A 27,380-nucleotide genomic window follows, 5' to 3' on the forward strand; every position below is an offset into this window, starting at 1 on the left:
GGAATGATTTCAGTGACTTTGAAAAGCATCTCCAAAACATAGCATTGTTTGGGAATATTATAGCACATTAGCATCCTAATGTTGTCTTCTTCTGTTGTGCTTATTCATTTTTATTTATTTAGTGAACAAATAAGGTGAATGTGTGGCTGTAGCTCAGTGCAACTGTTGCAGTTTTAGTAGTCGTATCTTTCATTTTTGGGCCTCATACCAAACTTGTGTTCTCAGTGCCTGGACTCTAGAATCCTCTAGAGCCCCTACTGTGGGTACTGTCTTCCACATCCTGATTTGTTCGTAGAAAGATCCTCTAATTCGCATAAATTGGGTAATGAATTAGCCTGAAATTATACTGAAATTAGGGCATTAACCACTAAACATTTAATCAGCTATTTAATTCTGATTGTCTGACTAAACTGCGACTTGACTTGACGTCTCTGGTGGGTACAGAAAAAAAATTGAACTAGAAAATATGAATTTATAGAAATTATGTTGTTGGGCATATAAAAATTGATGCAGTCTGTATCAGAGCAGCCTCCTCATCCGATTTCATTTGATGGTTCAGCGTTTATTCATTTTTCTTTTTAAACTTTTCATTGGCAAAATCTATAAAAATGTACATGGACAACACGTCATATTGGCTATACTTGACATTCCATGGTTAAAATGCAATTGGCAATGTACTATATTTACACAGACAATTGAAGAGGTTATTTTTCATGTCTAAATTTTTATTTTATGGGTGTTTCGTACAGTCACGTCCATTCACTCAGTCATAATGACTGCAACATTGTTTAAAAAGGTCACATTAAAAAGTCATGGACGGGGGTCTTTTCCTCATAAAGCCTCTGTCCTCTTAATTTGAAACCAGCATTCACCAGCCCCAATCCCCAGTCCCTACTGTACATGACTAATGTGTATCTACCTTAGTGCAAAAAGCTCTTCTTTACAAGCACCCAACCCAATAATGCTTTTATCCCCACAAGCGTTCACATTTATTCCTTTCATTTGGTCACATTGGACTTCTAAGTGTAGCTTGGATTAACAGACATTCGGCACCGGTATCGAGACTTGCATACAGATTTCAGAACGCTGTATTAGACCGTTTTCCTGCGAGGCACTACAGAGGAACTTGTGAGCATTGCGTAGGGTGCTGTGCAGGAACACCGCTACTTGGTAGGTGCTCATGAATGTTTATTTGGAAGCTACACTTACTGGAACCATATGACCAAGTAATCTCATTTACGATGAAAGACTAAACAAAGTCTATGCAGCCTACGGGTTAAACTCATGGCTACGGGCCTATCAACACATTTACAGTAGAAAACGAGGGCAGTGAAGTACAGCTAATGGGGTGGATATCTGGACAGGTCCACAAACATTACGAACTGATGATGCATGGGCGCAGGCTGAAGCGAAAAACACGGAATATCTCACTGTGGTAAACAGATTAAGAATCAGTGGGAGTGGTAGGACCTCTTGTGCGTTCTGTATATTCAGAAGACTTAAATGCTACCAAGCCCATAGTTAGTTAGATAGATAGATAGATAAGATAGATAGATGATATTTACTTATTTTTATCAAATAAACAATTTGCATTATGGAATTCATAGAATATTATTAACGTATGTATTCACATGTATTAACATGTCTCTTGCAAATGCCATAATGTACAAGTGCATATGAGTGAACACATTTTAGTGTTCCTTATGTTTGCATCATATGAAAACCTTTTTTTCCGTGTAGTGTGCTGCTGGTCTAACGCTGACATTAATCTGCAGCACAACATAGTGATGACATTCATATCTACATTTAAGAGCTGTCAACCTGTGCATCATTTCTCACATCCTCAGACACATGCATGTGCTCACAGTTATCCTTGAGGCATACTTTCTAGGACTTTTGGTCTTCTCAAAATGTTTTTTAGACAAATATTGTGGAAGAAAAAGGTCTACACAAAACCACGTGGAATGTTGCTTTTCTATAGTACTGACCTGGTCCCTGCCCTGTACAAGGTTGTCACTAAGACTGGCAGGAGTAACAATGATCCCAAAACCAAAAACACAGTCTGTCTCACACACACACACACACACGCGCACACACACACACACGCAAGCGCACACAGTTATAGCTGTTGAGCTCAGACTGGCAGATGTAAGACCCGCCGCTGTAGTTCCAGGCTTAGTCCATGGAGTTCCACTCCTGCAATGTTGATCTGTTCCTTCTTCTGGCCTTTTTCTTTGGGAAGAGAAGAACTAACCAGTCTTTCTTCGACTGAAATCCAACTTCTTTGATATAACAGCTCCTAATCAGCCTGTTTTCTCATGAAAATTGTCTCTCTTGTTTCAAGTCACGTTTTTCAAAAGTATGTTCAAAAAACCCGGTCTGAGCAAGGTCTCCAGGTTCTGCAACAGACAAGCAGTGACCAGGAGAGCCAAGAACAAAGGTCATAAAAAAAACTGCTCTGTGTCTTTGTGAGATCATTACATGGTGCTCCTTCCATCCATTTCATGTTCCCTTCCTGGACACTCAACAATGGAATTGAGGGAACAGATATATAAACGCACACATAAAAACACATACAAGTCCTTGCTGTCTGTCATCTTCAAAGGACCACTCTCCCCTATATCTGGAAATGACCATACTGTCAATGAGGTTCGCCTGAAGACACATGGCAGGCTGGAATATGACAGGAGACGCTCCACTGTTGCAGGCCGTTAGACGGCACAGAGGGACATTGAGATGAATCTCGGTTGGAAGCTATTCAGAGGATATTTTGTAGGGAATGGTGTGGTTGGAAGACTTGTTCTTCTCCGATGTGGAAAGGACACAGTGTAAGGAAGACAGCACAGACACACAGCAACATGGACACAGACAGGAAGATCGATTTTATCCCCCTCCAGATCTGCAGGGTGAAGAAAAGAAGGAATCATTATAGACATATTTGGGAAACCACTTTTTCCACATTTTGTTTCGTTACAGCCTTATTCCAAAATTGATGAAATTAATTGTTTTCCTCAGAATTCTACACACAACACCCCATAATGACAACTGGAAAAAAAATCATTTGAAATGGAGTCAGTACCCTGTCATCTGATGGCACCACAGTCCCAGGAACTTAGTGTGACATTTTTTGGCCTTTTGTAAGCCACCTAGTGACCCTTTTGGCATACATCTCTTGGTCTGCAGTCATCCACTTCTCACACAACCATGGTTACATCCATACCTCATGCTAGTGATGACCAGCTATGTGGAAGATGACCAGTTGATGACCAGTTCTATATGGAAGTCAGTCCTCAAAGATATTTGCAAAGTACTAATGCATTTGGGGGAGGAATTCAACGAAGCAATCTGTGTCCACGACAAGACAAGAGGACCGTCTGATACATACCTTCCTCTTCGTATGTTCCTTCACAGTTGCAAGGAAAGACAACAGAAAAGAGAGAGCAGAAGCAACAGACACAATAAAACATCAGTGCCAATTTTAAAAAGTGCTCCTATTTCATGAAGATATGGTTGGCCAGTTAGGTTTTTCTTGTTTACAAATAAATAAAACATTATTATTACCATATTAACAAGCTTTCAATAGCGAGTAATTGCAGAACTGCAAATGCAGAATAAAGTTTCAATCATTTTTATGAAGTATGAATTTCCTGTTCTTTGTTAAGAATAATCATGATTTGTACAGAAATGACATCAATTATTGTTGTTCTTTTAACCAATGCATCAGGCATGATGTAATCAGTATCGTTCTTTTGGTACATTTTGGTGTATTTGCTATATCAATTTCACTTCATATTTGCTGTGAACTGGAAATGATGACGTATGCTCATAAATCTCTAAAGAACAGATGTCATTCCACACATTACATCACCATTATAACAGGAGAATTCAAATGCGATATTGTATACAGGGCTTACACTGCTGCATGTGTCTGCTGTAATATCAAGCCTTTATAAAGGTTCGGTGCCAACAATGAGCATATGTCACTTCCACATCTCAAGTAACTGGTGCAGCACTAGAGAGGCAGAAGGTATCACTTCTGAAAATGGACTTCTCAGACCTCTGATCTTTCCAAATGATCATGCACACATGCACAAGCACAGTCCTCTCCACGGCGTCTAATCCAAACAAGCATATCAGATATAAGTCATGCCCTTTTCAGTTCTGAAGCTGTGGAATTCTTGGTACAATATTTAAGTATGTTACAATACTATATTTAATAATACAATGACATTTTACAGCCAAATCTACTTTGTAAAGGTGCATATGTGATACATTTATTAACTCTGGTTCAACATGGTCTGTATCACAAGGGTGTTTATCATCAATCATTGATTCTTTAACCTCAATTCTTGCAAGTTTCAGTGTTCATTCGAGTACTGTGAAAAAGTTTTTAGGCAAAAAACAGAAATCTCAATCAAATTAACAACTGGTGTGACCACCCTTCAAAACAGCATCAGTTCTCCTAGGTGCTCTTGCACACAGTTTTTAAAGTAACTCTGCAGGTAGGTTGTTCCAAACATCTTAGAGAACTAACCACAGATTCGCCTCCCTCAAATCCTTCTGTCTCTTCATGTGATCCCAGACAGAGATCAGGGCTGTATGGGGTTGTTCTCCCCCCACTCCTTCTTCTTCTTTACACTGAAGATATGATTCTTAATGACATTGGCTGTATTGGCTGAGGACACCACTAATCCTGACCAAATCTCCCAACTCCTTTTGCATGAATGCAGCCACAAACATGCAAGGAACCGCCGCAGACACTGTACTGCTCTCCAGACCTTCAGGAAACAAACATCCAAATATTTCCACTGGTTTCTGACAGTTCTGAGCAGATGACAGCGCTGGACATCTTCTGATATTGAAGGGAAATAAGCTTGATGTGTTTTTCATCGTCATCTTTCCATGGCCAACCAATGCACCTATGATCATCATTATTTTGCTTCTTAAAAAGTTTTGACCACACTTTTTGACACCCCAGTCTTTCCATGGTGTGCCATGAAACTGTCTTCCTCAATCTCACCTTGGTTTCTGTGCAACTTGAACTATAAGAAGTGATGCTGGGTTGATGAGTGAGGGAAGCAACACCACATTTTGATTAGCCCACTAATTGTAAAGTAATTGTAGTAATTCACATTCACTCAGCTACCATATAAAGACATACTTAAACATTCAAATGAATTGTTTCAAGCACAGTACCAAATAAAGGCATGATTCATATCCATGATTTGATCTGACACCATTTAACATGCACGGCTGAGGCACTGCAGTGAAAGCACCTAAGGTAGGAACAACTGCAGGGGAACTACTGATAGAGACAAAAGGAAAAGCCGGAGAGGGAAACCGCGTTACCCACAGCATGTGGAGTAATTTATGCCAGTCTTGGGGTGGTAGTAGCGGCAGTGACCTTATTGTGACCACTTATCATGGCACTTACTCCCGTTACTCTAGGGGGACTGGATTTACACCACTCTGTATAATATCAAGATATGAATTCAGTTATACACTAAATCATGTCAAATGTGTTCCTAAATGCCTCAAATCCGAAAAGTCATAACTGAATTTACTTCCTGTTATTAGTTTCTAGCTTGCTAACACATATCAGAAGGGAACCTAAGTATGCAGTTGGTCTAGTCCCTCTTGGAGAAAACCGAATGGTAAGCCATGAATGGTAATTCAGAAAATAAGGTCTGTGGTTTATTGTGTGAAAAAAATGTTTAGCAATTGCCTCTTAAATCAGAAGTTGAATCTGAGAATAGAGTGGTATGAGAATAATGTCACACATGAGATGCATGTTCAGTACAGAAAACAAAGCGAGCCACTGTTAGCAATACCAGTTCACAATATATTAACAACAAAACACTAGAAAAGTGCTGTTTTTACGAATGTGCACATTGAGCAGTTGTTTTTGAGCATTTTTTTGTTCACAATCCCAATGACTGCGACCGGAAATTCCAGTTTGAGCGTAGGCTCTCTCCAAACAGAACTTCCAAATGCTGCCACAATTTATGCTTAGGGATAGGCTATAAATAAATTGGACAGCCTGTGGAAATATAGGTAAATGGATGACTTCCTGGGGCTGTTATTTTGGGTTTGGGGACAGTTGTTTGTTTGTGGGGTGGCATAGGGGCTCCCATGGCAGTACTGTATAAGCAGACAGGTATGAAAAGGCATGCCAGAACAGAGGTCTTACTTAAATCCCCAGCCTGTCCCCCCCAGGACTATAGCTGCCAGGAGAATAGCCCCCGCGATGGAGCCTATGATTATATTGGTACCACTGGGACCTGTGGAGGGAGGGAACGAGGGAAGAAAGGGGTGGGGAGGGAGGGGGGACAAAAAACAAAACAACACCACCAAAACACACATCAGAGCACATCATCAAACACTATACACCAACCACCACCACCAGTACTACCACTACTGCTGAGAGAGAAAGAGACGAGAGAAAAAGAGAGAACTGAACTGAAAGTCCAAAAAAAAAGGGAGGGAGAGAAGATACCAGCGACCAGAAGAAAAGGTGGGAGAGCGAGGGATAACTCAGGAGGGAAACAACATTAAAAGGAGGAGTTTGTTTTATTACTTCTCTCTCTCTTTCTCATCCCTCGCTCTGTGTATGGACACACTCCTGCTCAGGGATTGGCTATAAGAGCCAGACTGCAAGAAAGCAAGGAAGAAATTTTGAAGAGAGGAGCAAGATTGTCACTAAACACACATGCACAGACACTTTCAAATCCACGCAGCAAACCAGGAAAAAATACAGAATATTGTGGATTTCTTTGTTTTCCGAGGATTAGAAACAGAAACTATGCAGATTGTAAGACATTTATAAAGAATTCCCTTTCTAGGAAAGCACATCATGTACGAGATGATCAGAGGCCAACTCCAGTCACCCACTTGTGGCCCAGCTATATACTGCTCAAAGAAATCAAGGGAACACAAAAATAAGACATCCTAGATCTGAATGAAATAAATATTCTTATTAAATACATTGTTCTTTACATAGTTGTAGGTGCTGACAACAAAATCACACTCAAATGTATCAACCTGTGGAGGTCTGGATTTGGAGTCAAAATTAAGGTGGAAAACACACTACAGGCTGATCCAACTTGTAATGTCCTTAAAACAGGTCAAAGTGAGGCTCAGTGGTGTGTTTGGCCTACACATGCCTGTATGACCTCCCTACAACGCGTGGGCATGCTCCTGATGAGGTTGCCGGATGTTCTCCTGAGGGATCTCCTCCCAGACCTGCACTAAAGCATGGATGATGGGACATGATGTCCCAGATGTGCTCAGTTGGATTCAGGCCAGTCCATAGCATCAATCCCTTTGTCTTGCAGGAACTTCTGACACATTCCAACCACATGAAATTGACATGGGGCTGTGGTGTGACACGATGAATGTTGGAAGAGACAAGGAACTAAATCACGGGATGACGCAAAGTGGTGGGTGAGTCTCCATCGTTTACTCTGCAAACACGTTCAGCATACACTGCAAGCCTCATGGAGGTTTATGCTCGAGAAACAAACACAACAAACAGGGAATGGGGTTGATGAAAGCAGGAGAAACATTTACATTTACATTTAAGGCATTTATCAGACGCCCTTATCCAGAGTGACTTACAATCAGTAGTTTCAGGGGACAGTCTCCCTGGAGCAACTTAGGGTTAAGTGTCTTGCTCAGGGACACAATGGTAGTAAGCGGGATTTGAACCTGGGTCTTCTGGTTCATAGGCGAGTGTGTTACCCACTAGGCTACTACCACCCCATGGATGGCATGGAAAGGATGACAGGGGGTCTGAGGATCTTATCTCGGCACCTAATGGCAGTCAGGTAACCTCTGGTGAGCATGTGGAGGGCTACGCGGCCCCTCAAAGATGCCACCACACACCATTACAGAGCCATTGCCAAACCGGTCAAGCTGGAGGATGTTGCAGGCAGCAGAACGTTCTCCACAGCATTGCAAGAGTCTGTCACATCTGTCACACGTGCTCACTGCTTTTATTTGTGGCTGCACGGTGTTTGGCTGTAAGCACAACCCCCACCTGTGGGTGTCGGGCCCTCACACCACCCTCATGGAGTCTGTTTGTGACCGTTTGAGCAGACGCATGCACATTTGTGGCCTGCTGGAGGTCATTTTGCAGGGCTCTGGCAGTGTTCCTCCTGTTCCTCCTTGTACTGAGGTGGAGCTGCACTACCTGAGCCACTTGTGTGGGTTGTAGACTCTCATGCTACCACTAGAGTGAAAGCACCACCAGCATTCAAAAGTGACCAAAACATCAACCAGAAAGCATAGGAACTGAGAGGTGTTCTGTGGTCAACACCTGCAGAACCGCGCCTTTATTGGGGACGTCTTGCTAGTTGCCTATAATTTCCACATGTTGTCTATTCCATTTGCACAACAGCAGGTAAAATTGATCTTCAATCAGTGTTGCTTCCTAAGCAGGAAGTTTGAATTCACAGAAGTTTGACTTACATTGTGTTGTTTAAGTGTTCCCTTGATTTTTTTGAGCAGTATAGTTTTTCCTAGGCATTAAACCCAAGCTTAGTTAGAAATGTTATTGAAAGAAAGCAAAGTTGTTCTATGATTGTGTATGAATGCATAAAAAAACCCATAATAAATATAATGTTCATAATAATTCCCATGATCATACTAAGTAAAATAAGCTTGCTTCAGGCACAACATGCCCTAAATATTAAGTATATCATAAATATATATATAAATATATCAATACACAGTTTTCAATATCCAGTATATTCATCTAAAGATACATGGCAGGTGCTGATAGATCTTATTAATACGTAAACTGTATTAATAATAAATGGAGCAAGTGGCTGGTAGAATGATGGGATTTTCTAAAAATAACTCTTAATTATCAAATAAATTATTTTTAGAATATGATTAATGTTTTACATTTACATTTACAGCATTTATCAGACGCCCTTATCCAGAGCGACTTACAATCAGTAGTTACAGGGACAGTCTGTGATTTGAACCTGGGTCTGGTTCATAGGCGAGTGTGTTACCCACTAGGCTACTACCACCTCGTTTTAGATTGTCAATATACTGCCATCCCCTGCAAAAGCTCACCGTAGCACTCTATTCACCTCAACTACAAGCTACCCAAAAAAATCCACCCAACCAACAAGCACAGAGGGGAAGAAAAACACTCATCTTGAGGCCTGAATTGATTTGTACTAAAAACAGGTTTTGGAGTCTTGTTGTATAGGATAATTTGACTTATTATTTTAGAGAGGATAATAAAAAACTGCTTCTAACCCCTGACCTTACCTTTATAGAAAGCAGTGAGTAAGGATAATCACAAACAGAGGATACGTTTAGAATTACAGCGACATGAGGTGTTGTGGATGGGAGCTTGACAGGTTCTGAGGATTGTGTTCAGAGGTGCAAGATGTTGCTACGGGGAAGTGATGACATGCAAACCTTTTTTATCTGGGCCAGGAGGATTTGTGGGGTCAGGGATGGGGTCATACACGCTGCAGTCCTTCCCTGTGTAGTCACTGTCACATATACACTTGACCTCATTACTGCAAGTCTGCAGGAAAAGAGAAAAACATGGAATGACACTTAATTACTGTTATTGGCTGTACATTACAAGTACAAGTGTGTGCTTTTCTTACTCCGTGGTCAAAACAGGTGCGTCCATAGCTGGACCCAGGGCAAGTGCTGAGGTTGAATGAAGACATGGGAAGACAGCGGCGCTCCAGGCACATCATGTTGGGTCCACAAGGCGTCCCGTCCTCCACATAACCCAAATCTGAACCATCCTCTAGAACTGCATGCCCTCCTCTAAATACACACCAAAGAAACACATACAAAATGTGCAACAGGCCAGTTAGATAGTCATTCAGCAGTGTCACTTCAGAAAAAAGGTAAACCATATCAACAACAAAAAATTGGAGCCCTAGGCAAGATTTTAGGTGGTGCTGACTTGCATCGCAATAAATTCCACTGCTATACTCACAAGAACCTGAATAGCTTTTTATTATGTTTTATTTAAAAACACCAATTGCAAATTTTAAATCCAAAAAAATATAAAAAAAAAAATAAAATCCAAAAAATAACTTAAGCATGTTAAAGGCTCATAAGATAGAAGCCTCTCAAGTTATGTGTTTATCTGGATTAAAGCTTTGTCCCTTTTCTGTGGTTTGAACGTCCCACCATAGAGCAAGCAAGGTGTGACACCTGAAGAAAGCCGAGGATAGTTTTAAGTCCTGATTGCCAACAAAAAGGAGATTGTGCTGTATAATGATAATGGACCCTACGTTGGCTGCGTAAGTGCAAATATCTAAGGCAGGAACATGTAACAAACATACAGTGCATCCAGAAAGTATTCACTTTGCAGGTTCAAAATAATAAAACCAAGTAATCACATCTACATAAGTATTCAAGCCTTTGCTCAATACTATGTCGATGCACTTTGACAGCAATTACAGCCTCAAGTATTTTTGAAAATGATGCCACAAGCTTGGCACACCTATCCTTGGCCAGTTTGTCCCATTCCTCTTTGCAGCCCCTCAAGCTCCATCAGGTTGGATGGGAAGCAATCCAATCCGTTCAATCGGATTCAAGTCTGAGCTCTGGCTGGGTCACTAAAGGACATTCGTATTGAAGCCGCTCCTTTGATATCTTGCTTAGGGTCATTGTCTTGTATGTTTTAATAGTATTGATAGAATAGTATTATTTTATATAGATTGTTTTTTGTCTGTACAGGTATTTAAGTTTTAGTTTAAATTCAGATGTTTGCACTATGGGGGGTCTTTGTGAAACAGTATTTCAACACACTGTATATGGTGTTGTACTGACAATATGATGAACCCTAGTCTGAGTTCAAGAACATTCGGTAGCAGATGTCTCTGTACATCTTTCCCTCTATCCTGACTAGAAGGCTCTCCTCTGTCCACAGAGGACCTCTAGATCTCTGACAGAGTGACCATCAAGTTCTTGGGTGGGTGGTAGTAGCCTAGTGGGTAATACACTCGCCTATAAACCAGAAGACCCAGGTTCAAATCCCACTTACTACCACAGTGTCCCTGAGCAGGACACTTAACCCTAAGTTGCTCCAGGGGGATAAGGGCGTCTGATAAATGCTGTAAATGTAAATGTTGGTCACCTTCCCTACTAAGGCCAGTTTAGGTGACCGGACTGGTGATGTTGTACTTCTGCTTACAGATGTGCTCATTGGGACCTTCAAAGCAGCAGAATTTTTTTTCAGTAAACTTCCCCAGATTTATGCCTGAGACAATCCTGTCTCTGAGGTCTACAGACAATTCCTTTGACTTCATGTTTGGTTTGTGCTCTGACATGAACTGTCAAGTGTGGGACCTTATATAGAAGGCGTGTGCATTTCCAAATCAGGTCCAATCTACTGTTTTTTATTCCACAGGTTGACTCCAATTGAGCTGCAGAAACATCTCAAGAATGATCAGGGGAAACAGGAGGCACCTGAGCTCTATTTTGAACTTCATGGCAAAGGCTGTGAATACTTATGTACATGTAATGTCTTGGTTATTTTATTTTTAATAAATTGTTTTGTAGAACACAAAAAAATAAGAAAAAAGAAGGCTGTAACATAATAAAATGTGGGAAAGGTGAATACTTTCCAGATGCACAGTAGCAGTTATATTTCCTAGGATGAATGTACCAGAATTCATAGGTTGTAATCTGAATGTGAAAAAGGAAATAGAAAAAAGAAAGACAAACTGTGATGCCCAGCGCACAGCAGGTGCTCAGGCGGGTCCTGAACACTCCCAGCTGATGCCAATTGAGCATCAGCAATTGAGAGTGATCAGGACCTGTTAAATGCAATAGGCAGCCACAATACTGTGGACACTGTAATTGTTTTCTCAGTGTTTTTGCTCCTGATGATTAAGTCACACACCTACGGGTTGTTTTGTGCTTATTACTTTTCTTTTTTTTTGGCCAACTTCCTGGTTTCTTTTATATTAAATAAAAATGACTAGTTTCTGTGCCTCCTTCCCCTTCCAACCCCGAGACGTGACAAAAACTAAAATGCAAAAAATAATAGATAAACAAAATAAACACAAAATAAATAACAATAATAATAATAAATGTTGCTTTGCGTTCTCTCAGTAAGGTTACATAGAATTCTCATGGGCGACAGTCTTACCTGCAGTCCAGATACTTGTTCTGGTGGTAGATGGTCAGACTGGTCACCTCACCCTGAAGGTCCCCAAATTTAGGCTTAGCAGTCATGTTAGAGCAGAACAGAAAGCCACACAATACGTCCCTACAGGAAGAAAAAAAGAGGCAGTGAACCTTTAAGTTAAAAAACGCAAGAGAGAGACAGAAACAAAACAACAAAAAAGTGACAATTAAAAAATAAAATCCAAAAGCAATGACATACGGTTTATTGCACTGCATCCAGCCCTGTCCACCAGGGTTGCGGCCACAGTTCCCTTTCTCTGTTCCCTCAGAATTCAGCTTCTCATAACAGAACCGATCAGCAGCGTCTAATAAAACATACATGGTGTCATGAAACACGTTTATGGACACATCTAGCCACTCTCACACAGCAATATATAATGTTATATTAATGTAGTTTTAGTATAAATAGATCATTTATTATTCATCTATATGTAATGCTTTCCATTAAAAAGGGTGCAAAATTCCTCCTAACCCTACAAGGATGGAAACGGACAGTGAAGGGATTCACATTAATTGGTTAAATTATTTAACATGAACAGTTACACTGACTGACAATAAATGATTTGAACAATTAATTCAAATTACATTTTGTGTTCTCAATTTTGGTATTTTCTCCTCAGAAATTAATTATTTGCTCTTTTCTAAAGACAAAACGTGTGAACTATTTTATGAAACTTAATTTGTTGGTCCGTGGCCATATTAAATATGACATAAGGAAACACTCATACTCACTGAAGCCCCAGAGACGTCTGCACTGTCCATCTAGTGTCCGACAACGACCATTATAACAACGACCCTAAAACAGCAAAAAAAAAAAAAGACAGAGATAACTAGACTTGGGATCAAGGAACTGATAATCAATAAAATACAAATAATCATAGTAAATTTGGTGAACACTGTCATATAAGGATGCAGCACTAGAACGATCTGATTGTGAATAAGCAAATGATCATGATCTCATTGAATACAGAAAAGCATATAAAATGTGCAGATTATATAAAAAATACATAACCCTTATAAAAATGCTACTATCTGTACAATAGAATTGAAAAACAGACAATGAGATCCCTTAACTTTTGTTGTAGTGGTAAACTGAACTAGAACATTTGAACTTCATTATGTGTCTTTTTTAATTAATGGAAGGTATGTACTGGAGTACTGTACTGTATGTAATGGAGTGAATGCTATAATTAATTTCAAAAGGGGTTTCAAGAAAGTATTAATATAGTGTGACCACTTATGCAACCAGATTATTTTTGTTTTTGCATTTTTCCTCAGATTAGTGTTTTTCAACTGAATTGTACAGGTTATAGATCACATGAATGTTTTCTTGTGGTGTCCTTTTTTACATAGCGTTAGTAGAAATTACCTGGCTGTTGTCACACATGTACCCATCCAGCTTATGTACATTATGTGGACACTGCAACAAAAAACATTCATCATTTAAATTGCTACACTTAAAATACCTCCCAAGAAAAAACGTCCCATGATTCCTTTGGGCTGGTCCTACCTGACTGGAGTCTCCTGTGCAGGTCTCAGCTATGTCACAGTCATTCACCGGCTCTCTGCACACCACTCCCCTCTGCTCATACTGGATTTCAGAGAGGAAGCAGGAAACATCAGTCAACCAACAACGTCACAAAGAGTCAGTTTGGAAGTATTAAAGTGACAAAAGTATTTGAGAACTCTTGCAGCCGTTATGGCACCGTCAATGCACTAAACGTGTGAACACACAGAACGTTGACATTGCCGAAAATGTCATTTCCATCAGTGAGGATGAGCTCTGCTCTTGACTTCTATTCCTATAGGTCCTGGATGTCAGCTTGAATTAAAGACCAAATATATATCTAAATTAAAAAACAAATTAATAACTGAATTTTTCAAATAATTATTTGTGTGTGTGTGTGTGGGGGGGGTTATAGGTGTGTTTGTCATTTTTTGCTCAATTTGAATGGCTAAATGCTTCCATATTGAATCTTAAATATAATTACAATTGAAATTTCAATTCTATTCAAATTTCACTACATTAACTTACATGCATTATTAATCGAGCATGTTTTTATTCTGTATCTTTTTTTCAGTTCAAACACCTTCGCCGCTTTAATCTTCCATACATCAGCACCTGCACTCAAGGTTTTGGTGTGTGGGCAAAGACTCACCCTGCATTCCCGGCAGCACAGTCCATTGCTGCACATGGCATCATGAGTAAGTGTGCACTTTTTACAGCACGCCCCTCCACTGCGGGCACACTCCTACAAGGGTCACGCACAGTACAGAACATTTACTCAGAATATTCCTGGACTTTTGGTTGCAAGGACAACCTCCACGCAATCTTTACTCAGGTTCTATTTGGTGTGGAGGTACAGCACAACGCGTGAAATTCTTTAGTAAATGACATTCACTGAATGAGAACCACCAACAGGGGGCAGTATAGGAAACGCAGTGGATTCTTACCACTTGCGAGCCACAGTCACATTCCTCTCCAGTCTCCACAAAACCATTCCCACATTCAGGTGGGTCCAGCAGCTGAGAGAGAGAGAGAGAGAGAGAGAGAGAGAGAGAGAGAGACAGAGACAGAAAGAAAGAAATATTAAAGAAAGAAAGAAAGAATAAAAGAAAGAAAGAAAGAAGGAAAGAAAGAAAGAAAGAAAGAAAGAAAAAAAGAAAGAAAGAAAGAAAATATTTTTTTACTTTAAAAGATGGAAAGGATCATATATGTCTGCACAAAACCAACAATCGCATTTTTTACTCTTTGTTATGTTGCAGCCATTTACTAAAGTCATTTATGTTCATTATTTTCCCCAGAAAAACATAATTGTTAACATTTTGGCAGATCTATTAACAAATAAAAATTGAAATATGACATGGTCCTAAGTATTTAGACCCTTTGCTGTGACACTCATATATTTAACTCAGGTTCTGTCCATTTCTTCTCATCATCCTTGAGATGATGTCTATATAATTTGTCTGTCTATATAAGACATTACAGCTCACAATGCAGGTCAGAGCAAATGAGAGCTCAGAAACAGAATTATGGCAAGAAACAGATCTGGCCAAGGTTACAAAAAAATTCTGCTGCACTTAAGGTTCCTAAGAGCACAGTGGCCTCCATAATCTTTACATGGGAAACGCTTGGGTCGACCAGAACCCTTCTTAGAGCTTAGAGCCAAAGTGAGCTATTGGGGGATAAGAGCCTTGGTGAGAGAGGTAAAGAAGAACCCAAATATGACTGTTGCTGAGCTCCAGAGATGCAGTCGGGAGATGGGAGAAAGTCAACCATCTCTGCCACGCTCCACCAGTCGAGGCTTTTTGGCAGAGCCCTGATTTAAACCCAATTGCGCATCTCTGGAGAGACTGTCCACCAATATTAACCAGGTGTTGGTGTTATTGGCTATAACAGGTCTCCATATTGACATGAACATGTTTGGTTCACTTTATACTTGCAATATTTGCTATATTGAGGTCTATAGCAGTGGCTAAAGCATTTCAGTGCATATCATACCGTGTATGACTGTGTATGTGACAAATAAAATTTGAATTTTACAATGTCACTGCTGCCCCCAACAAGCACAGTCACATCATCAGCATAAACATGAAACTACTGTAAAAAAAAAGTGTGTGACTGTGAGACAAAAAAAAAGAAATCTTAGAACAATGTCTGAGAAATATATGAATATAGCCACTAATGAATATTGGATCCCAGTGAATGTGGGCCAAATGAAAAATTAATTAGGCCGGAACCATCATTTCTGCCGCTGATGACAGCGGGGTCTCCCTGTCGCCTCTGGAGGGGCTGCTCCTCACCTTGTTGGGCTTGTTGAAGAGGCAGCTCCCACCTCCCTGGAGCAGGAACTGTGTGTACTCATCCACACTGCAGCGGGAGAATTTCCGTGGAAGGTAGTAGCTGTGCAGAAGAGAAGAGAAGATTTGTTTGACTCTTTAAGAACTATGAGTGCACCTGCAGCATTACATAACAATGGTTATAGGTTTCGGACCACAGCACACCCTTAAACTGCAAATGTATACCAGGGGTACACAAATGTTTTTCTGGTGTAGAGCCACATCAGTAGAGGCAGTGGTGTCTTAGCGGGTAAGGAAACGGACCCGTAATCGGACGGTTGCCAGTTCGAAACCTTAACTGCCAACCGTCCCCACACACTGTTCCCTGGGTACCCACTGCTCACCAAGGGTGATGGTTAAAAGCAGAGGACACATTTCGTTGTGTCACCGTGTGCTGTGCTGCAGTGTTTCCCAATGACAATCACTTCACTTCCACTTTCAGATCCACACATATCAAACCTCAGAGGGCCAGCTGCTCTTTGCAAACATATGATCAAATTATTAGGTCAATACAGCCTTTCGTTAGACCTGCCATTTGACCCCCAGGATGGACCTTATACGTGTGTGTGTGTGTGTGTGTGTGTGTGTGTGTGTGTGTGTGTGTGTGTGTGTGTGTGTGGATGCTATTACCCAGTATCCTCCATGATGCATCCCAGCCAAGTGTCAGGACACTTACAGTCACCTGAAAACAAACGTATTAATTCACAGGTTCAAATCCCGCTTACTACATTGTGTCCCTGAGCAAGACACTTAACTCTGAGTGTCTCCAGGAGGACTGTCCCTGTAACTACTGGTTGTAAGGCGCTCAGAATAAGGGCGTCTGATAAATGCCATAAAGGTAAATGTATTATAATTGGAAACAATCACTCACTAATAATGCCTCTTGTGTGTTAAAAACATGTGATCTGAAACACATTTAGTGATTTAGTGCCTGTTCTGCAATGTTAACTTTACATCTGATTCTGGAACCCCTTAACTCATGGACTGTTCTCTCTTTAATATTCAATAGGAATGTAATAATACCAAAAACGCACAGTACAATAATATTGCTATTGAATGTAATAGTTAAATGTATTTCATATTCATTATGCATTATTATATATTTCTATTTAATAGTTTTACAGTCCAGATAGGAAAATTAGGACAGTGTAATTATGACTGAAGTCATACATGTGCATTGACTGCAGTATTTTTTGCGAGACTGTAACACCTTTAGTCTCACTACCACATTTCTATTCAACAATGTCTGTTTATTTATAAAAATGGATATGGAACAGGTGTTTGGATATTAAAGAGTTAAATGTGAGGATGCATTCAATCTGTACGGTCCCAGAAACTGATTTAAATGTAGAGAGTTCTGTCCACTTGGGTCACCCACCTGCTGAGTTGCGGATGTTGTTCCATTTCATGCCAATATTCTGACCCAGACTCTGGCAAAGCGTGATGGCCATGGGACCTACATTCCCATACTGTGGAGATGGGTACACATGAAGAAGTATACTGCAGTAAATAATCGAACGCTCAATGAAAATCTAACAGTGCTACACACCTCATTGATGCCTCCTCCCCTGGCAAGGGAACACACTCCGCCTGAGTATGCCGTCCCACTGCGGCTGCTCTGGTACGTGCTGCCCCTGAAGAAGCCAATGGTAGAACACCATCAGCACATCAATACAGTTCAACTTCACATCACTTCACACCGATATCAGCAAAAAGAACTGCTTTCACTTGCAGGGAACCTATTTAACACTTGGTATGGATATCTGGTTGAAGTGCACTGTAAGTCACATATTGCTGCAAATCATTGACTGGATTTCAGTAACTGCAACTTACACAACATACATTTTGATTATTGCGTATATATTTTGATGTTGCGTTGTATGATATGTTATGGCTCCCCAACCCTGTCAATTTACACCTGACAGTGACATTTGTTCATATGACAAATTAAACAAATTTAAGGGTGTGTAAGCAAAAGGAAGAGCAAGAGGAGATGCGGCCCTCACGAGAAAAGGTGCACCACATCGCTCTGTTCTTTCACATTCTCCGTGCGGTACTTCATGAAGTTCTGAAGAGTTATCAGGGGGTCCGACTCCACTGTAATGGGGTTCCCAGATGTCCAGGTCTCCATGGCAACCAGCACAATTCGGGTGTTTAGCTGCTCCTTGTAGATCTAGGGTGGTTGGTCAAAAGGCGAGTGAGTACATATACACTAACCCCCACCCCCAACGATGCATCTGTTCCGTATCTACAGCGTCTGATCCTGTCTGAGCAAGTGATGCTACAGTACGAACCAAGTATTTCAACTGAAGGAAGAAACTAGCAAAACTGAAATACTCATCTGAAGCTGAGAAATGTAGTGGTAGTCATCACACAAACGTATGGGATAATAAACTATTTTAATAGTCGCTGAGGTTCTAACACATGGTAATCCCGGATTATGCCCAGAAGAAATGATTTTATATTTTACTGCTTACTACATATCCATTTATCAATTGTATGATGGTTAATACGTTTGGGTCATATTGCCAAGACTTTTTGTAAACTATAAAAACAGCTCTAGGTTTAGACTGTACTGCAGGCGTTAGCCTCTAATTCCCGTATTCCCAGCATTTCTCACCGCATCGGCCATGTTCACCACCGCTTTGGCAAAGTTCCTGGTCTGAGCAGTGGAGCGCCGGAGAAGAACGAACTAAAGAGTGTTAGCATAGAATCCAGATTTCATTCATGATGCCATTTTTTTTAACATCAAACATCCTAGACAGTTAAATTATTACTACTATTACAGTTCTGTAACTTTAACAAACAAGACAACACGTTGTGACTGAAGACACTGGTTTTATTGATCAAATTTACCGTCCAGGCAACAAGCCAATCTTGGCACACTGCAAACTTTCCTCTGTTGCAGATAAACGTCAAGATTTACCTTCACCTCGAATGACAGACTCACCATTTCAAAGTCATTAATCACCATGAGCTCAATGTACTTGGTTTCGGTCTGCACCCTGGGCCGCGAGAGCTGCGAGGGGGACGAGGAACACAAGCACAAATCAAAGGGCGGGCAGCATAGTGGTGAAATATCATCATCCCCGCCCAGCACTGCTCTCGGGCGTGTAAAGACGAGGTGCTCCTCACCGCTCTTTTGGAACGTTTCAGTCCCTCCGTATGTTTCGGCCTTCTCTGAGGGTCCAGATTTTCACTACTGTCATTGTCACCAGTGTCATTTTCTCCGTCTTGTTCACAACCTTACGTTCAGAAAACAAAAAAAAATGTAAAATAAAAACAAGAACAATAACAGCCAGGACTTCCAGTGTTTTTAATGTGAATAAAGTTGAGACCAGTTATCAGCTGGCACAGGATGTGTAAACTCTTGCTGTGTGCTGATTGGTCATGATCCAGATATACATAACTACTCTAAATACAGAACAAAACAAAGCGCAGGTAAAACTGAATCATTTAGTTTAACTAAAGTGAGTGTCCCGGCCCAGAATATAAGAAAAAGTATTAAAGCTCAGTACCTGGCCCTGGGTCAAATCTGTGTTGCTGTGTTGCTGTTTTTCCCAAAAAGTGATTTAATTATTCATCTCACAGACTGATACGTGCCCACATATTACCAGACCTCTCCTCCTAGTGTGGATAAAGGTGAAAATCTAACACATATAGGCCAGGTGCCTGTAATGTTCTGCGTGACTGAAAAATGGCTGTGCAAATGACATGAAGTATATACTCATAACTGCTACGCTATATCATTTTTGGAAAGGGCCACCCTGATTTCCGAAACTGCTATTTCAATCATATGAGAATGCTTTAAAACTGGTGTCTAAAACCTGATCTGATTATTGGCTGTAATCACATTCCAATCGAATCTCTGCATAAATAGAACCTGACCTGACATTCTGACTTCAAGCAGAAAAAAACCCCACAATGCACACTTCAGCACAATCCATAAACATATTTAATATCCATATTTCCTTTCCGTTTTAAAAGCTGAGACAACTGAAAGAACCAAGTTTTATTGGCTAAGCCGAACACACTCTTATCACTCCCAATGTCAACGATTCTGCCGATAGTGCCAGTAAAACTGTCACATTAGTCCAAACTGTCACATTAGTCCATGAACCCTTTTCTCAGCTAGTGTTAGATGCCAGGTAGAACAAATCAATATGGCAGCGTGAGAGAAAAGTACAAATACCTGAACAGGAGGCTGGAAGTCTGACATCAGGCATTTTACGGATTTTATGAGTGCCATCAGCCTTTAAAGACAGACTGTATATCAGACACACAGACCATAAATTCAATTCCATTCCGACACAGACACTTGTACACAAATTCACCTGATTGGTCCCGTTGAAGATGGGCTCAATGGCATAGGAGTGGAGGCCATCTGAAAACATGCCACTGAAAAAAGAAAGGAAAAGCTTCAGCACAAGTTAACAGAGCTAATTGTATAATTCATATAATTAAGGGTCAGGGGACTGGAACACTGGCCGAAAAAAAAGAATTCAACATTGAGGGGTGATTTTATTTTATTAAACAAATGTTTTAATAAGTACACGATTATTTTTAATACAAAAAAAAGTCACATGCATCAACAAAGAAAACATAGGCACATGCAGTGGCTTAATAATTAATAAAAAAATCATTGCTGTGTTTTGGAAGTGAGCTTTCATACATATGAAAAGTTATAAATTTTCTCTAACTGCTTGAAGACAGATCTGCTCAAGTAAACACTTGGAATAAAACAATAATATTAATATTCATACATATGTGATCATATTCATAAATATAAATGCATACTGCCATTCATAGATTAGATCAATTATGGCAGATGCCCATGCTTAATGGATTAATTGTATTAATAATCATGGCAGATATGTGTCTTCATAGTTTAAGTGGTCTCACCATAGGCCATGGCATGTTGACAGAGCTGCCCAGGAGCCTGGTACTCCCCTCAGTTTACCATGGTAATAGCAGTGCTCGCCTCCCTGTGAACACACACACACACACACACACCACACACACCACACACCACACACCCAGGCCCCAGTCCAGTGAGCACGGAAAAAATTACATATTAGACTGATATTAGACCCAAATTGCAATTGGCCCAATTTAATCCTGTGTTTTTAATCCTATGCTATATACTCAGTGTGTGCCAGGGCAGGGATATAACCAGCTGCTAATAACTACTTTGTGACCCATTTTAAATATTCTGATGCCATCTCACATTGTCATTTTATTAATTAAACACTGTGGTTGGATTGGTATTCTGTATTGGCACTCAAATGCCCGTGCATCCTCAACCAAACCTAAAATGGTTAAAAAGCGTTTTAAATGAAGAAAGAGGTGAGCGAGTCCTAATTAGGGTCACTCCAGCATAGTTAATGTGCAGGGAAACAGACAGACACCCCTCTCTGCCAACAAGTTTGCACAGCCACTGCGGAAGCACACAGCAGGTGGAGGGTCTAGCTGAGAGCCCGTCGCCATGGCAACGGCCTCCCGATTGGCTGGAAGTGCTAAGGGAAGAGAGTGGGTGGTCTACGCCTGTGTGTGTGTGTGTGAGGGGCTGATCTTCAAATGCTTGCTAGTATACTATAACATTTTTTATTATACAGATTACATATCTGACCTCAGTCGAGCAGATTATCCCTTAGACGTTCCACCAAATTCCAATGTGACTGTCATCAAACCCAAAGAACGTCAAGTCCCACCGTCTCACTTTATAGGGCATCAGAGGTAAAAATGAAGAGCTGACATAAAATGCAAAGCTTTTAAAAAGATCTATGTTGATGATTTTTTTATGAATATGGATCTAGATGCTGCGGGAGCTGTAAATATGCTGACTCCACGTTGTCCACTCCAATGTGGGTGAAGGACGTGCTCCTCACTTCCTCACAGAGCAATATAATGAATGGTCAGCAGCCACACAAGGTCCCGTGTGATTCCACTCAGGTTTCAGCAGCACCGATCGTAATTCTTCCACGGACGGAGTGGCAATGTCATGCTGCTGAAACGAACTTCACGCCGCACCCCCCCCATTGGGGGTCATATAAAGTGACGAATTAACCATGACGCACGCCACCACCACACCATCCTCTGTCTCGCTTCTTCCACAAAAAATTGCATTGTTTTGTTCTGCCGAAACGCCAACTTAACAACTGATGACTCTGACACCAACATCCACTTCCTAATGCGTGTGGACGACAGAAATATAACCCCGTGCACAGTGGCCATGAGATGAAATGCACCCCTGGGCCTGTTTAACAGAAGGGCATGTAAGGGACTGCAAGTGGGCAGCTGACAAAGGTCTTCTTGTGACAGGAATACATGGGCCAGCACTGTTTCCCCGACACACAGGAGATATTTATCACGGCGCTGTCTTTATAAATGCTGTACGCTGCTACAGATTTAACATGGTCGGATTATGTGGAGGATGAAGTTCCCTGGTTTTAAAAGCCCTGCAGAACCTCAGCTCTCTCTGCTGCCTGTCTGTTTAAAAAAAAAAAAAGTCTTTTTTTGCTGAGGTCTTGCAATTGACTCAAACTGCACAGCTTTCATGATTTAGTCAGAAGAAACGGAATAGTGCATTCGGAGGTATATTTCATGTGTGGTATTTAATCACCAGTGATAACGAGTAGCCGTGTTGCCTTTACATCTACGTAGTGTCACCAAGCTGCACCTCCTTGCTTCAATGGTAACACAGGACAGACAATCCAAACACTGAGAGGCATCAGGCATCCGGCACCAGCAACTACTTCTGGCTCCCATGGGTGGGATGAGGGAGGGGTTCTGGAGGTGCTGTATACAGTAAATGTTGCACACCGCACACATGAACACAATGAGAGCAAAGAAAATCAATGATGAATGAAATACCTCCGGGAAGCCAGGATCTTAAAGGTATACAGCAACACGTATATTACGAGCTGTACACTAAACAGCGTGGCTGAGATGCGAAGAACTCAATCAATCATGGTGTTAACATGACCTTTTTTTTTTCATCTGCATTTATTGCAATTACAAATGTCTCAAATCCAAGCCAATGGTGTCAAAAAGGGGCTGTAGTAGCCTAGTGGGTAACACACTCGCCTATGAACCAGAAGACCCAGGTTCAAATCACACTTACTACCATTGTGTCCCTGAGCAAGACACTTAACCCTGAGTATCTCCAGGGGGGGACTGTCCCTGTAACTACTGATTGTAAGTCGCTCTGGTTAAGGGGGTCTCATAAATGCTGTAAATGTAAATGTAAAAAACATGCCAACACTTAACGCAAAAGAAACGTTAACGCTCAATACAGGTAAAAATCTCTAGATGTCTTTCAGTAAGATGTTCTTGTTAAAGAACCAGATGACGGCAAAGTCACGTGTTCTTACCCCATTTACTGCGTAACGTGTAGACTTAATCTACAGGAAGTGTTAACCAGTGATCACCAGTGATCATCTGTGATGAGGAAGTAGGCTGTGTGAGAGCTGTCAATCATGCCTACAGACTCCTCCCTTTTTTAAACCTTGTTCCTAAACTGTCAGAAATAGTTCCACACCACCAATAGTTAAATAGTTGCTCCACGCCGTACGGATACGTGTAACTAGCAAGCAGTTATCTGTACATAGACGACTATATTACCGTAGCACGTTCATAAATTTGCTGCACTCACACGGCACTCACCAGCGACTCTGAAGGATTTCCGCTCCGGTCAAAGTGCCGTTCCACATAATCCAACGAGAGCAGATTACTGGCAAAAGAAAAAGCACCGTCGCTTGCATCTTCTGCTCGAAAAGTGGATGCTGACTGGTCACTCTAAAGCACTTAAGTGCCGATCGATAAGACCCGCGCCGTCAACTCACTGATTCAGCTCCAGGTCCAGAGTGAAGACGCTCCCAAAGGCCTCCACCTGGAAGCTGCTCTGGGCCAAATGGACAGGCTGACCGGCAGGGAGGCAAGGAGAGAAAGAGCATCGGTGTTAATAGAAATATATAGCATTCTTTTGACACAGGTTACAAAAATGGATTTGCATTGCGCTTCCAGGAGCTAAAAAAGGCCCGAATGCTGAAGGCTGCCTGCAGACATGGGGAAATTCCGCCGGTTCCCGCTGGGGTCTTTCCCAAACTTGCCTTCTTAGTTCAGCAGTTTTTGCACCTGCCGCTTCATACTACCGGATAGTAAAAAGGGGAAGATTAAAAGTTGTAGTAGCGCACCACGGAGAGAACGCGGGGCTGTACAGACGGCTCCGCCCGCTGCGTAATAGTGTTCATATATTGAAACACTGATATGGACGTTCTGTATCATCACCGCTTTCAATATTACAAATGTAATAGTCAATGTAGTGATGAACAGATGTGACAACCGTGAACCGTCCTTGAGAAGGCGGGACAGCCTGGCAGGTGAGAGCCACCGTAAAGACCTGGCAGCTGACATCGCCCAGGTTCTTATAACCACACCCATGGGAATGAAAAACGTCAAACGCCGGGTAATATTGGGTATGGATGGCAATTTCTGAACTAGTGTGTGCAACTTTAAACAGAAAAAAGGAGGATGTCCCACGCGATACGAAACCGCTCAGGTCCTTTTAAATCATCAGCGTGAAGGAAACAGGGACTCAAAGGGAGGCAAACGCATGACCATAAATGCATTTCCGGGCACGCAAGATGCTTGTGCATGGAGTCAGTGTCCGGGTTTCCTGCCACAACAAATACGAACCTCGCGGAACCCCGCCCTGCTATTGGCTCCTTGGTGCAAACCCAAGTGTAGAATCGTCTTTCAAAGCAAACAAAATCAGTAACTTGGAGGACCAATAAAGCTTTGTCCACGTTCACCATGAGAGAACTTATCACGAAGCCAAAGCACCTCCGGGGTTCCTTCGCCGGGGCTCGCCGTGATTGGCCTGGTCTAATGCGTTAAATATTTCAGTGGCATCATAGAGCATCTTCGCCGGAGCGAGATAATGCAGCTCCTCGGAATCACTCAGCGCAGATGGAGTGATGTATGGATGGATGGATGGATGGATGCGTTACTATGAGACGAGCTTTTTGTCCAGTGCAGCACTTTGCACGTTGGCCCGTTTAAATATTAAAGAGGACATACTTCAACGGGCAGCTAAATAATGAACAAAGACAGCAGAGGGGTGGAGACAAAGGAAACACGGCAAATGAAGTGGAAGGCAGGGGAGATTTATAAGAAAAAAAAAAAGCTCTAATCATATATTATATATATTATATAATAAAAGGGAACAGGCATTCAAGCATAGACTTAAGATATTAAGACAGCAGCGCTCCGTTGTTCGTGGCATTAATACAGAAACCACATGCCTCTGGGTGGCCACCGAGACAAGTGTCCTGTCTCCTCAGCGAGACTCTCCGTCCACAATAAGCACACGACAGGGGCAGCGCTGCCGTCCTAGTCTAGTCTGTCTTTGCCGAGGACGTTTTATCACCCTGCTTCTTTCGGCGCGACCCAGCACGCGGTTTCTGTTAAATGTACATGGCCACGTGCGGCCATGGAGCTCTTCTAACGTCAGGAGGGTTGTGGTCAAATTTTGGAAAGCAAAGTTCGCACGAACTGCTTCTCTTCTCTTAAAAGTAGGACAAGAGTGTTAACTCCAACGTTAACTTGCGGTGGTTTTTTCTGAATGTCAAGGACCTGATCACCTGCACATACGCACCGCGTCTTAGCGTGCACCGAAACCTGTACCTGTACCGGAATACATGTTATCACGGTGACGCAGCCGTGACAGGCGCCCGGGGAGCAGTGTGTGGGGACGGTGCTTTGCTCAGTGGCACCTTGGCGGACCGGGATTCGAAACCGGCTACCTTCTGTCAACGGGGTCTGCTTCCTTAACCGCTAGGTCACCACTGCCCCCACCAGGATCCAGATTTGAATATAGGTGACATTTCCAAATACACCCATGTACACCCCTTTACTGCAATACTAGCGGCTGAGGAAGCGGCCTCGTCGCCAGAAGGCTGTGGGTTCAAACCCCGGACCGCCATGGTGTCTCTGAGGTCCCCTTGATCAAGGCACCGTCCCCACACACTGCTCCCAAGGGTGACGGTTAAAAAAAATGTTTTAATTTGTCACAATGACAATCACACGATGATGCTGGCCTGATGGTCCCCTCACCACCATCAACTCACCGTGACGCTCCCGCTGCTGTCCCTCAACCGGGTGTCCAGGTGACTGTGTGGGCTCTCCCTGTCCGAGTCCCTCCACGGCAGCAGCCGGTGTGGCCGGGACAGCTCCTCTTCCTCTTCTGGGAGGACTGGGAGGACCCGGTCCCACAAGCCTGCATCCTGAGCTGGAGACCCGCCGCTCACGCCTGCAACACAGAGAACCCCGAGATTTTTACATTGTTTATCAGACGGCCTTATCCAGAGTGACTTACAATCAGTATTTACAGGGACAGTCCCCCCCCCCGGAGACACTCTTGCTCAGGGACACAATGGTAGTAAGTGGGATTTGAACCTGGGTCTTCTGGTTCACAGGTGAGTGTGTTACCCACTAGGCCACAATTAGACACCGAGACGTGGACATCGGCCCGGACTCAGATGTGCCGAGACACCGAGACGTGGACATCGGCCCGGACACAGATGTGCTGAGACACCGAGACGTGGACACCGGCCCGGACACAGATGTGCTGAGACACCGAGACGTGGACACCGGCCCGGACACAGATGTGCCGAGACACCGAGACGTGGACATCGGCCCTGACACAGATGTGCCGAGACACCGAGACGTGGACACCGGCCACCGTGGCACCAGACCCGCGGGGGACCGGGGAGCCACAGCTGACACTTGGTGGCCGCAGTGAGGAAACACGCCGCGACGCAACAGATCAGGTGCGCGGTAAAAAAAATGGCCGAAGGCTCGCGTCAACGTCGTCGTCGCCGTTCTCTGTCCCCGCGGGCGCTGGGGACACTTCTCTCTCCCTCCCTCCCTCCCTCTCTCAGAATAAACGAATAAAAAGCGGAACAAGTGTCCCCGCTTACCTGTCGCGGACAGCCCGGCGCCCGCAGCAGCGAACACGAGGCACCGCAGGACCAGCATCCTGTTCACGTCGCCCCGCGGGCTCACATGGAGCAGGAAAAACCGGACGGGAACGTGCTCACGACGACGAGGCGGTCGATAAATATGAACCGGGGGAGCGGGGCGGGCGGGCGGCGATGCGGGGAGATGCGCGCCCCGTCGCGGGCGAATGTGAGACTGGGCGGCGCTGCGGTTCCAAAGGAAAAAAAAAATGAAAAAATGAAATCAAATGAAAAACGCGGCCAGCCTGCGAAAGGAGGGAGCTGTCGATTAAAAGAAAGGAAGGAAGAAGCGCCGAGCCAGCGGAGGAAGGCAGGACACGTGGGACCGGGAGCTCC

At 42.6% G+C, this 27,380-nt stretch overlaps 1 protein-coding gene across 3 annotated transcripts; it reads right to left on the reverse strand.

The window, feature by feature from the left end:
* Positions 1-704: 704 nt before the first annotated feature.
* LOC114794095 (disintegrin and metalloproteinase domain-containing protein 11-like) lies at positions 705-27,380 on the reverse strand. 3 transcript variants are annotated; one of them, XM_028986423.1, is made up of 27 exons: positions 27,006-27,379; positions 26,154-26,335; positions 23,868-23,944; positions 23,689-23,755; positions 20,926-21,008; positions 20,358-20,421; positions 20,216-20,276; positions 19,159-19,268; positions 18,974-19,042; positions 18,644-18,715; positions 18,030-18,196; positions 17,573-17,657; positions 17,402-17,492; positions 16,654-16,705; positions 15,988-16,087; positions 14,638-14,709; positions 14,343-14,435; positions 13,694-13,774; positions 13,553-13,603; positions 12,916-12,979; positions 12,383-12,488; positions 12,146-12,265; positions 9,636-9,804; positions 9,439-9,550; positions 6,191-6,281; positions 3,386-3,403; positions 2,733-2,899 (listed from the first exon to the last, which is right to left on the reverse strand). In XM_028986423.1, exons 1-27 carry the CDS (start codon positions 27,061-27,063, stop codon positions 2,884-2,886), a joined length of 2,331 nt encoding a protein of 776 aa, XP_028842256.1. In that variant the 5' UTR covers positions 27,064-27,379; the 3' UTR covers positions 2,733-2,883. The 3 variants fall into 3 exon arrangements, 2 of the variants coding, with proteins under 2 accessions (XP_028842255.1, XP_028842256.1); XR_003750304.1 differs by lacking the exon at positions 6,191-6,281 and adding an exon at positions 6,578-6,651 and having other exon boundaries at positions 2,777-2,899; positions 27,006-27,380; XM_028986422.1 differs by lacking the exon at positions 6,191-6,281 and having other exon boundaries at positions 705-2,899; positions 27,006-27,380.

This window comes from Denticeps clupeoides, chromosome 7, assembly GCF_900700375.1.
Source record: "Denticeps clupeoides chromosome 7, fDenClu1.1, whole genome shotgun sequence".
Lineage (NCBI taxonomy): Eukaryota > Metazoa > Chordata > Actinopteri > Clupeiformes > Denticipitidae > Denticeps > Denticeps clupeoides.